The sequence below is a fragment of the Centruroides vittatus genome, unplaced genomic scaffold, assembly GCF_030686945.1.
Source record: "Centruroides vittatus isolate TY-2023 unplaced genomic scaffold, ASM3068694v2 contig_882, whole genome shotgun sequence".
NCBI lineage: Eukaryota > Metazoa > Arthropoda > Arachnida > Scorpiones > Buthidae > Centruroides > Centruroides vittatus.
In genome coordinates, this window is record NW_027122574.1 from 2,518,433 (window position 1) to 2,530,809 (window position 12,377).

Here is a 12,377-nt window from a genome sequence, read left to right on the forward strand (position 1 = left end):
ATACTTAAAGGAGTTCCTTGGTGGTCAACATTTCAACGACGAAGAAGAAGTGAAAACTGCAGTCGTGGATTGGGCTTCTTGACAGGCGGCAGATTTCTTTGAAGTCGGAATTCAAAAAATTGTTGAGCGGTATGACAAATATTCGCTGTTGTTATTTTTTGCCCCAGCAACGCCGGGCCCATCTACTAGTTATATTTTCGGTTTTGATTCGTATAGTTCGGGTAGTTGTGTATACGCTATGTTTATGTTGTCTCGGTCATTCGTTTCTTATAATAATACTCTTATATTATCGGATACAAGTATAAGGAGAGAATCGGGCAACATAGACTAATATAAAACTCGGACAACTCACTCCTTACCTTGATTTCATCCCCCACAAATTGCCAAACCCTTTGACTGATTTGCATGAAATTTTGCATAGTTTCCGGATGGGTAGAAAAATCCCAGAAGATATTTTGGGCGAGAACGTCGGAACGGAATGAGCCGAAAACGAAAAAGTACGCGTATTTATTCTCGTTTAAAACCCGATCCACATTCTTTGATAACGTAGGAGTGGATTCGGACTTTATCGGAATCCACGATCGCTGTCATTCATGCATACTTACGTAAGGTACTTTGTATTAAATTGAACGTTATCTCTTAACCAGGAAACGATTTGTGTTAAATACTTTAAAAATGATTAATAATTTGTTTAAATTATTAATAAAGTTTAAATCAAACAAGACAATATATTTAATATCGACAGTAAATCAAAATTTCAAATCGATACACATACATATTTTTTTTCTTAGAATTTAAGTTTAAATTGATATTCATTAGAATCCGATGTTAATTACACTTATAAAAAATACTTTTGACCCGATAAAAGATAAGAATTTGTGCTAATGGTGAATATTTGGGTCCTCGTACAGTTTTACCAGACGATAAAATGACTAATTTGGCAATTTAGAAACTTTTCCCTCGTATGTTTTTTGTCGTAGAGAGTTTTTCTCTCGCATAATTCATCAGAGAAAAAAGTTCTTTAAGCCTTTCAACCGAATTCACATTTGTGAAGATGCACACTTCGAATAAATTGTCCTTCCTCTTCCATCGTCCGATGAGGTTCTCCGCAGAAACTACCGAGAAAAGAAATGACTAATTTAAGACATCCTCCTTTTTAATGTAATTTTTCTAATTAAGTAGATTTTTTATTAATTATAAACTTTTAGCCCGTTCGATAAACTTTAATTAAGTTAATTTACGAAGCGAAAAGTTACTCTTCTTTGCCAGTTAAATAACGTTTAAACCGTTTTTAGAATTAACGATTAAAACATAATTGTTGTTAGCTTTCGACAGTAGTGTAGATTCGAAGCAAGGCTGTAGAATCGTTTAAAAATCTACCGTCTCCGATAAAATACCATAAATTCATCACAGTCCTAATTCGAAGTTTCTTGAAATCCTATATAATTTAACCGATACCGAAACCATTTGGGTTGGGACGGACGAAACAATACGTTAGCCATCCGTAGAGAGGGGGACTATCTACCCCTGTTTACCTCTTGGATACGCTTAGAGAAATCTATTATTTTATCAATATTTATATAAAATATAAGGAGACTATTAATAGATTTTCACCTAATTAAATAATTAAATATTTAATTTATCTAATTAGTAAAATTCACCGGTGATATCTATTGCTAGGAGTTTAATTAGGTAGAGGTTTATTTTTAAAAAATAATATAAACTATTAATAGTTTGTCAGAATCGGATTTTAATATTTAAAATTTATTTAATTAAGTGGAGTATTTAAGAATTTATACATATTTATTCTCGGCATATGGTGGTTAAACGGTTAAAGGATGTTATACCGGAACGGAAACGGCACCGGACGAAACACACGTATATCCGGGACCCCAATACGTCTCATGCAAGTTGTATATAAAGTTAACACTCCGAAGAAAAAAAGACTAAAAATACCGATCTTCTCATCCACAACCGATTAATTAATTACTGGGTTAAAGGTGGAAAGTGCGGTCGTTCTTACTAAATATATTGAGTCACCGTTAAAGGATGAAGCGATAACGTCGCCGGTCCGAGTCTATCGCGGAGAGGAGAGTGAAAAATACGAAAAAGATTCCAATTTTTCTCGATATATTTTTATAGAATTTTCCAATAATTTGACTCAAAAAATTCGTAGAAACGATTGGTTTTTTTTACGTTCTGACCAATTTACCGGTTACCTGGAAATTCGAGAAAATCCAAATGTTTTAGGTGGGGTAGCGCAAGGTTTACCTACGGACACTGTGGTGGCGCGAGTTATTCTTTTGCTCGTCTGTCTGACTGTCCTCAGATCTCTCCATTTTTTTCTTATAACCGTGGTCACCTACGAAAAAAGAAGAAAAATACAAACGAAATAAACATTTATTTGTCCGTTCCAAACTCTTCCGTCTTCTTCGACGTATAAGTTATTCGTACGACGTTAGTAACATGTACAAAACCACGCCCCGTCCCGTTCGACGGATTAAACGGTGTGGCCTATCGATTTTCGTCGTACGAATTTCGTTTAATCTTTGCCGTGTAGATCGAATAAACATCTTTTTAAATTTAAATCAAATTATTTACGTCGATTTATACGGAAACTACTTAAAGACGTATAACCTAGTTTTCGTAACTTACCTCGCCGTTGAAGAAGCAAAACAGGAGAGAAACGCAAAGACCCTTTAAGATATAAATTACGCCGTGTATTTATGTACGTATTATTTAAATTTTTAAATCTTTCTTACTATATTTTTTGCCTTACTTGTGAAGATGTGACGGTTGCCGATATCACTTCGTATACTACCTCTCCCGAAGATCCTTGCACCGGTCTGAACGGTGTCAGCAAATAATGTAATCCCAAAAGAGGAATGAGTATGACCGTAGCTCGAACGGCCTTCCTTCCAGAAAAATAATGTATAAAAATAAGAAAAAAGTCGTAAAATATTCTTCTAAAGTTAAAAAGAAATCCATAAATTTACCTGGTTTGATTATTGGCCGGAGAATTTACGGAATGTAATTTTGAGAGCAGCACCCGAATAATGTTGATTAAAAATATTAAATTGAGCTGTAATTTTTTTAAATTATATATAAAAATGGATATTTGTACATAAATTTAAGTGGCATTTAAAAATTCTATAATATTTACCAACATCGAAGCGCAGACGGGTCCGGAAAGAATCCACAGATATATACTTTCTTCGATCCAACAGCTAAAGTAAACGGGTTTATATTATATTTATAAGACGATATATATATATATATATTTTAAATCCGGTGTAATTTATAAACTTACTAAGCTACTGACGTCGATATAAGACCTCGTAAAATAGCGTAGAGAATGGTTAATAACAGAGGAATCCCTAACGAGAAATAAGAACTAATTATGTAATTGATTCAGTATACTGTACGTCCGTAGACACATAATGTACGACTATTTTGTTTAAAGGAAAATACGTACAAAGTTAGTTTACGATATGTAAGCGTAACAAAAAAAGGAATAAACTCACCCCATCCCAAAAAATAGAACCATTTCATCAGCTTGGATTCGGAAACGAATGCGATAACGAGAATCGTGTGCAAGTATAAACCTTCGCAAAACATCCAAAAATAGTTGGACACCATAAAGTAGTGTACGATGACGTGTAAAATTTGACACCACGCCTATTTAAGAAAGGATTCGAGTGAATTTTTTTTCGAAAATATTCGTATTTAACTTAATCCTTCGCGAAAAAAACTCACCTCGTTCGATACTAGAATGTCGGGTTTTTGTACCACTTGAAGATACCAAATAATCCAAAACACGTTATTAATCAAAAACGAAAGAAAGAGGTTTTTATGTATGGTCGTCCTCTTGCACTGAAGTGCTCTAAGACAGCGTGAATTTTAAAAATATTTTTCGTATTTATTGATTAAATTCACGAAAAAAAGTTTAATAACTAAAATTTTATTAAAATATATCATTAATATTAATCTTAATGTTTAATTTCTTACCTGAAATAGCAAAAAATGAACAAAGATACCAATAATGCTACCAGAGACAACGAATATCCGATAACATACAACGTATTGATCTGCTGTCGGAACTGAAGAACGGAGCAAAAAATTAAAGAATTTTACTAAATTTATCATATGAATAAGACTAAAAATTAAAAAAATATTATTAATTTTAACTTATAAAAATATTTTTAAATTTCCTTTAAATATAGGCCTATATTATTATTTAAATTTAAAAAATTAAAAGTATTAAAGTATTGTTGGTTTACGTCGCTATTCCAAAATAATACTCCGTTGTCAAGTGTCATAATTTATCTTGCCACTAGGAGTCATTAGAACTGTTTTAAAACAAAATTTCTCTTCTAAAACACCGTGTTTATTCTCACTAATTAGATCGAAACTTTGTTCCTCTCCAGGGAATGAATTTGTTTTTGGTACCGTCACCTCCAGTTTTCACTTTAAGGAACATTTGTCTTCAGTCCTCTTTGAAACAAAATTACCTCCGTAAAGTTTAGTCATTACAAAATAAAAATAATCAAAATTTATTATTTATTTATTTTTTTTTTAAACCAAGGAACACCCTTACACCGAATTTACGATGCTAAGACCTAGACCTAGACCTATGACTAAGACTAGACTTTCAGTGTGTTTGCTAATCATCGTATTGCCGTAATATCCTCCCAAAAATTATAAAATTATAAATTTTATTGCTTCCGTCGATTCGTAAATCTAATTAGAGATCTATTTAAAAGTGTTTACTTTGAAAAATTATGAATTTAAATAGATATCACCGAGATAGGATATGATTCAAAGTACAAAACTTAACCTAATAATTAAGGCTCGTTCCTCCTAGATTCGATTTAATTCGCCAATTCCATTTTCATTATATAATCCGTACTTTTAAATACAGTATAATAAAATAACTCCCGAACGTATTAACCCGTAGATAGATCGACCGAGCCCTAAAAAGTGAAATCATTTACAGACAATTCGATCGATCTCTGAAAAAAGTTAAAAGTCATTTTCTCGATTTTATTTCTCAGTGATTTATCAGTGATTATTCAAGTTGGAAATCTCCGATTTACGGCCGTATTCACAACCGGATATGGGGGGTTAGAAGTTAAGATTTACTCTTATTATTACTGCATACAAGGTGGTTAAAGTAAAAAATGTTAGACTTCGAGGAAGTCGTGAGATGGCGCTACTAGTTTCGTCATAGATGGCGTAACCTATTACGGCGCCATCTCACGACCTCCTCGAAGTTAACATTTTACTTTCAATGGGCATTTTGCGGAATGCGTATTTTTCAATTCCGGTGGATTGATTAAAATGAACCCCCCCCCACATATAACTCTTATTTTAAAATTAACGTGATATAGTATTGTATTTTTTCATTTTCCATTTAGTCTATGACCTAATGAAACTTTTACGACATTTTCAGTCGATCGAGTAAGCTAACGATTTCCTTACTTCTATAAATTCCTTTACTACTTCCTTACAAAAGGAAACTGTCAACGTGTCTGGATATATTACCTTTTTTCAAGGAGACTATATTTTTGTTGTGTGTTTTAAAAACCTGGAGACTTACAGATAAGTCTTCGTGATCGATACAAGTCGTGTAATTGGACCAAGTTTTGTTCGTATCCGGATGTCTGTACCAACTTCCGTCTTTATTGCAAAGTTTATGAGCGTATTCTGCAATTTAATAGTAGAGTTAAAACCGTGTAATAAAGTAAAACAGTATCAAAATTTGATACATTATACTTACTACCACTTAAAAATCCCGGTACGAAATTTGGACAAGGTGTATAAGCTACGCTTCCTGCCAAAGTGTCGTTCCAACAACCCCAACCGTCAAAGGTTCGACTACAGTAAAGTCTACCTGTAAATATTTTAAAGTTTCGAATAGAAATTATATTTTAAATATTCACAAAATTCTGGTTTTTCGATTGGAGTATTTTTTATACCGTCGTTGGGTTTCGGTATTGTTAAAATTGTCCGGATACATTCCGTAAAAACTTTCTCTACTTGTGGATTACCGTAAGGAGAAATCGTTAATTTTTTGATCATTTCGTACAATTCCGATAAATTTGTCACTTCTTCCTGAAAGATTTTATATAAAAAAGAAAGTATATTTATAAATTTTAACTTAATTTTCGAAAAAAAAAATATTATATAGGGTGACCGAAAAGTCGGTTAAATAAAATATTTACGATAATAATCAGTAAAAATGACGTAAATGGTCTCTCTTTGATCAGTTATTTCGCAAATTTTTTTAGTATAAACTACGACACACCCTTAACTCGTAAACGTTTAACCGACTTTCGAATCATCCCGTATTTACTTTACTTACTCCGGTATTGTTCCAAAGACACTGCGTAAAATTCGCATCCGTCCAATTTTCTTCGCAATTTTCCGTCGCTGAAACGTTACGTTGAAGGTTTAAACATACTTTTTAGATTATAATTTAATTAAAATATTATAACTTTCTTATTTCAGTATCGCATAATTTATAGTTATTTTTCCCACCTTTTTAAATTATCAGAGCCAACAATTTAGTTTAAAAGTCAGTTTTTTGTGTTTGGGATTGTTATAAATAGAGAACAGTAAACCGAATTTTAGAGGGTTTCCTTTTTACTGAAATTGTTTAAATGAATTTGATGGGATTAATAGAAGGGACGAGGCACCGTCGAGGGGGTTTTCGAAAAAAAAACCCGAAAAAACCTCCTTGGCATCCGGGGGTTTTTACGTCTTCGGCGACTGGTGGGCTCGAAATCGATAGAAACGTGATAAAATATGATTGAATATTTGAATACGATGTCGATTTGGTATTTACTGCGGTTAAATGAATTTTGGCTCACCTCGTACGTTGTAGAATCGGGGAATTTCGAGGGGTTTTTTTTGTCTAATTAATAATAATTGTTAAAAGTTTCGATCGCGTACAGGAGTCCATTCGGACTCAAAACTGCGAAAATGTTCTTTTTTGCCAATTTCGTGAAATTTAAATAAACAAAATAAAATTTCAAGCATTTGAAAAAAAAACTTTAAATTTATTTGCTTAAATAAACAAATTTCGTTCTTTAACGGGATTTTAGACAGGAATATTTAACAGAATCTTTAAATGGATTCTTTTTTAACCGGAACCATCTTAACATCACTTAGTCTGATGTCGAAAGTCGTGTTTTTTATTCTCATTTTCATGCATTCAGCAAAGATATTTTCAATAATATCGATCGTAGCAACGTTATAAATACATTTGTAGAGAAGAAATCAGAAAAATTCTCTATAAATTTTATAGATCCAGTGTTTATCTAATGCTCTTTCCATATCCATCATTCGCTTTTCCTTTCCCTGCCATTTCCTTATTCAATTAAAAATATGTAAAACATAAACTAAAAAAAAAAAAAAGCTTCTTTACAATTTACATTTTACTTTTCCTTTTATTCGTGTAAAAACTTTTCACACGTCTTTTACAGACAGACGGACGTTAAAATCTAAAAGAAAAGAAACTAAATCGCGCAGAAACACTCGTTTTGTGCTTAAGTTTATTCGAAAATTTAAAAAAAAGCATATCTTAATACAGTAGAAGCCCGATTATCCGAGATAACGTGGATCCACGGATAACCGGAAATTCGGATAAAACAGACGGTCAGGCCATTTCAGACTAAAAATTGCGAATGTAAAAGTGTTGTTCCACACAGTACAATACTTTTAAGCTTATTTTTATACCCTTAGTGAATTTAATCATGTGCACTCTTCACATCATTTATTATACGGCTAATAAACTTACGTACAATAAGAATAACATTGTGTATTATTGTAATTACTAATCACATTATTTTAATGATTTGTCTCACATCGAAGTTAAATGATAAGAGATAACAGAAACAAACCATTTCGAATACGTGTTATCGTTTTAAACTTTATACAAGAAAAGTAGTGTAGGTTTTATACACTTTTATGTATTGGTCCCGGATAATCGGGATTCTACTCTATGTTTGTACGTTAATATCATTAATGAAATCATAAAAAAGCGTATAAATTGTCTTTAATAAGAAAATAAAGTTAGGCGAGGAGTTTATATCCTTTGTACAAAGTTAAAAAGAAATTTTTATAATAACCAAATGCAATTCAAAGAAATGCGGTGAGAAAAAATTTTTGAGGTGAGAAAAAGATTGCGTGACGAGTCGATTCAGCTAAAAGTCAACGGAGATAAAATGGAAATGGGTTTAAACTTCATTAAAATTCGACAACCCGCAGGCTCTTTTATAGAAATAAACAACCTGTAAAAAACACGTTTTCTCATTTACCCTTTTTATAAATTTTTTCAGATAAAGTAATAGAGAAATTCTAAAAAAACACCATCAAAACCATCAGCTAATCTACGAGATACTTACCGTTACAATTATCTTGTAAAATGAAATTTTGGTGACAGAGCCATATATTTTTAATGGTATCGGCTGTTTGGCTTTTCAAACTCATTTCTTTTTCCCGGATTTTTTTAATTTCTAAATAAAATCAAAATGAAAAAAAAATTAATAATGAGGTCAATGTTGTAAAAGTAAAAGTGAAATCGGCATTTTACCATTAGATGCCTCAAGATTTTCTCATGTAAAACGTTTGTTGTTTGTGCATCGGTCACGAGTTCTATTTAATGACGTTCGTTCTGTGCTAACATTTGTGCTGTGTTAATGATGTTTATTCTATACAACCTACTGTATTAACGTTTATATTTTATTAGTGTTATTTGTTCCGTGTTCTGTGTTAACCATGTTTGTATTATTGTAATGTTTAAAAACATTTTTTAAAATAAACATTGTATGTACTGAAGTATTTTAAACGTTTGTTATACATATTTTTGAACTGTATAAACGTTAGCAGACACGAACTGTTTTGTATTGTTCAAAAGTGCGTATTAACAGTGTTTGCACCATTCGAATGGAGTTTTAACGTAGAGAACATTCATATTCGCTTTAGAAAAATACAAACGTTTAACGATTCAGATAATTGTTTTTGCTATACGATTGTGTTAATTAATGTAATTATTAATTAAAATATTTTTACTATTTGAACGAATACGTTAACAATGTTTTTACCATACAAACGAACGTGTAAACTTTATACTTTTCAAATATATACGATATCAACGTTTATAGTATTCGAAGAAATACGTTAACAATATTTGTACTCGGAGACAGTTTTAAGCTTAAGCAAGTTAGGAATTTTTAGGGTTTTTGGGCTCTTTTGTGCTTCGGGCAAGCACAAATAAGTTTGTAGTCGATACAGTACAAATATGATATCAGTATAGTAGGCTAGTCAATTGGTCCAGTATTCAGAATTCCATACTAGATAAATAAATCCTATATCTTTCACTATCAGCTTTACATTAAATCAACCTACATAAGAAAGAGCGCTACAAATCTTTGCGTGTCATCAGGGCTATCGAGAGAGGAAGGGGCTGGGGATTTTTTCCCGGCTCCATCCCCTGTAAATTAATGCTATTTTTACTAGCAAAAATAAAATATTTACGACTCTTTCTTTATTAATTCCACGTATTCATTTGTCTAAAGCAAAAATGGCAAATGGCCCGCTAAGGAACAAAACGAGCCAGCTCTGTATCCGGGCGGTGTATAAGCACTCGAAGGCTCTGCTTCTTATAACTTAAAACCTTATGTTTTACTATCAAGAGCATTTTAACAATTCGATTGACCGTGTCAATATCTCTAAAGCAAAAAATGCAAACGTTTAATTATTTGGAAATTCTTACGGAAAACGTTTGTACTGAGTTCAAGAAACGTGTTTACAAACTTTGTAGTATTAAAAGTTTATATTAAACGAATGCATTTAACAATATTTGTACTACTCGAACTTATTGTGCCAACTGAACATTTATTGTGTAATTTAATTTAATTAGAGAAAAAAGATTAAAAACCGAATGAAATTCTAGATTAGATCCGTTTTAATAAAATATTCGAAGAAGAAAAACGCCGAAGAAAATAAATCGATTTTTTTAAACTCGAAGATTATTTTTGTTTTCTATTAATGTCCAAATTTTCGATATCTTTGGATAGATCTGTCAAAAATAAGCTAATCAATTCAATTGTTCTTTGAATTACCATCTATCTCCACTTGTACGTGTGTGGGGAATCTTTAAACTGAACTTCTAGAAAAAAATAACTGCATTAATCATTAAATGCTAAGGAAATTTCATATATATAGAAAATAATTGAATAGTATCCAGATAAGTTGAACATCTAATAAAATTATTGCATTAATCGTTGAATGATCAGATCAGTTTGTAACTACTTTAATCACTGAACATTTGAAAGTGAACTATTAATTAATTTTTGAAAATCTAGGAAAGCCGAACATCTAGAAATGGTTACATTGATCATCAAAAGGTAAATTGGACAACTATTTGACCATTGCTTTAACCATTAAAAATCTACATAAGTCGATTATCTAAAACAATTATTGTACGAATTTTTGAACATCTAGTTAAATTACAACACACATATATAAAATTTATAGAATAAATTAGTGTATAAACAATCTAAGATCGTCGAACGGATATAAAAATAAATTATATAAACTGTTGAGCAATTAAACACCTAAAAAGTGATATTATTAACTATTGAACATACGAGTAAGTCGAATATTTTTAAAGATTTATATTGACCACGGAATATATAGAAAACAATCGCAGTAGCTATCGAACAAGTTAAACCACACACAGCTATCGAACAAGTTAAACACACACACACACACACACACACAAGAAACAATTGAATATCCGGATAAATTGTAAACTAGAAACAACTACCGTAACCATTCACCTCTGTACCAATTGAATATCTATCAAAATACCTTCACCAACAATCGAAGATATAATTAAATTACTAAATCAGTAAAAGATCTGTTCTTATAAAATAAATCACCGAACAAAATAAATGAAAGAGAAGTCTCTAGAACAAGAAACAATAGGCTTATACACACATACACAGTATTGTTTTTGTTTTAGATTTTATTTCTGTTTTAGATATATTTATATTCGATATATATATTGAATATAAATATATATTCTAAAAGGCATTCGACGTTTTCTATTGATTATCGATAGTCAAGTAGATTATGTATGAATCCCGTGACTTTACATAAACCTTTACTGTATTCAATATAAGGTACAGATCACCAATGCGAGTCGAAAGGCAGAATAATGGAATGGCTCGTCTGCAAATATATATATTGAAAACATCTTTAAAATATTTGGTAATTTTACGTAAAGTACGTTATATTTGCCTATCTGCAAGTTAACAGAAATCGTTAAGTGACGTCGTAAAATAATCAATTGACGTTAAGCTGATTTGGATAGTGAGGTTGTTTGATTGATGAATGTTGTCCAGATCTTTCTCTTCGGATTACATCATCGGAGAAAGTTATAGGATAAACAACACTGTATCAATAACACTTTACAGTGACGAAACAGAAATTCGATAGAAATATTTTATTATCCACTCGGTTTCGTTCCGAGGAGTTTCCCTTTCATAATCGGTTTCGTTCTACTTTCAATTGTTTTTATTGCACCTTCTTAAATAAATTTTACATAAAATGTCATATCGACGTTAAAAGAATTACATTTAAAATGGCTAAAATTTGAATATTAACTTTTTATATGTGCGAATTTTGCTCGAAAGGCGCGATAAGGCAGACTTTACTTAAGATATTCCAAGCTTCTTGGAGTATTTACTGCTTAGAATACCCGAAGAAAATTCTGCCTTATATCGAAGCAAAATTATTGCTTATAAAAAAATTAAAAATCAAATTTTCTTTCGGGGTGATCAAAGAACAATTTGCATATGATTTTGCGTAGGGATGACTTAAAATTTGCTTCCTTACGCAAATATTCTTCAGACGTAATTATGCGAAATTATACTCGAATAATTGCAGGAGATCGGAGGCTCATTCTATCGTTAAGAAGTTCGGAATTTTAAAGGAATGTATGCAAATATGCCTACAGATTTCATTTATTTAATTATCCGTCGAAGCGTCGAAAACTGTTTCGTTACGCTTATTTGTGTTACGGATTATCAATCGTTTCAAAACTCGATAATACTAAATCCAATCATTCGAACTCCCGTAATTATCTTTTACGCTTAACATAGAAATAGATCTATAAGAAATAATTTGAGAAATTTAGAAAAATCTTTTAAAAAATACAGTGTCAATTATCAGTTTAATTGTCAAAACGTGTTAAAATTTAAATTCGATTGATAATCCAAACATTGTGATAAATTATTTTACTTGTTACTTAACTGTATGAACTACGTAGAGTGTTTTTTCAGTATCTTTTAATTCAAACACCGTGG

General features: G+C 31.3%; 1 protein-coding gene across 2 annotated transcripts in view; it reads right to left on the reverse strand.

Moving 5' to 3' along the window:
• Nucleotides 1-774: 774 nt before the first annotated feature.
• Nucleotides 775-12,377, reverse strand: part of LOC136983375 (calcitonin gene-related peptide type 1 receptor-like) — a 30,977-nt gene continuing 19,374 nt past the window's right edge. Inside the window, exons 2-16 of one of the 2 annotated variants that reach the window (XM_067280092.1) lie at nt 8,409-8,519; nt 6,365-6,432; nt 5,979-6,114; nt 5,780-5,893; nt 5,600-5,706; nt 4,009-4,100; nt 3,757-3,883; nt 3,525-3,678; nt 3,311-3,377; nt 3,164-3,227; nt 2,997-3,082; nt 2,780-2,915; nt 2,656-2,697; nt 2,272-2,362; nt 775-1,115 (exon numbers count right to left, since the gene is read on the reverse strand). In XM_067280092.1, coding sequence (XP_067136193.1) covers nt 946-1,115; nt 2,272-2,362; nt 2,656-2,697; nt 2,780-2,915; nt 2,997-3,082; nt 3,164-3,227; nt 3,311-3,377; nt 3,525-3,678; nt 3,757-3,883; nt 4,009-4,100; nt 5,600-5,706; nt 5,780-5,893; nt 5,979-6,114; nt 6,365-6,432; nt 8,409-8,493 — 1,539 coding nt within the window. In that variant the 5' untranslated portion in view covers nt 8,494-8,519 and the 3' untranslated portion in view covers nt 775-945. Of the gene's footprint in view, nt 1,116-2,219; nt 2,363-2,655; nt 2,698-2,779; nt 2,916-2,996; nt 3,083-3,163; nt 3,228-3,310; nt 3,378-3,524; nt 3,679-3,756; nt 3,884-4,008; nt 4,101-5,599; nt 5,707-5,779; nt 5,894-5,978; nt 6,115-6,364; nt 6,433-8,408; nt 8,520-12,377 lie in introns of both variants that reach the window. The other variant, XM_067280093.1, reaches the window with a different exon arrangement.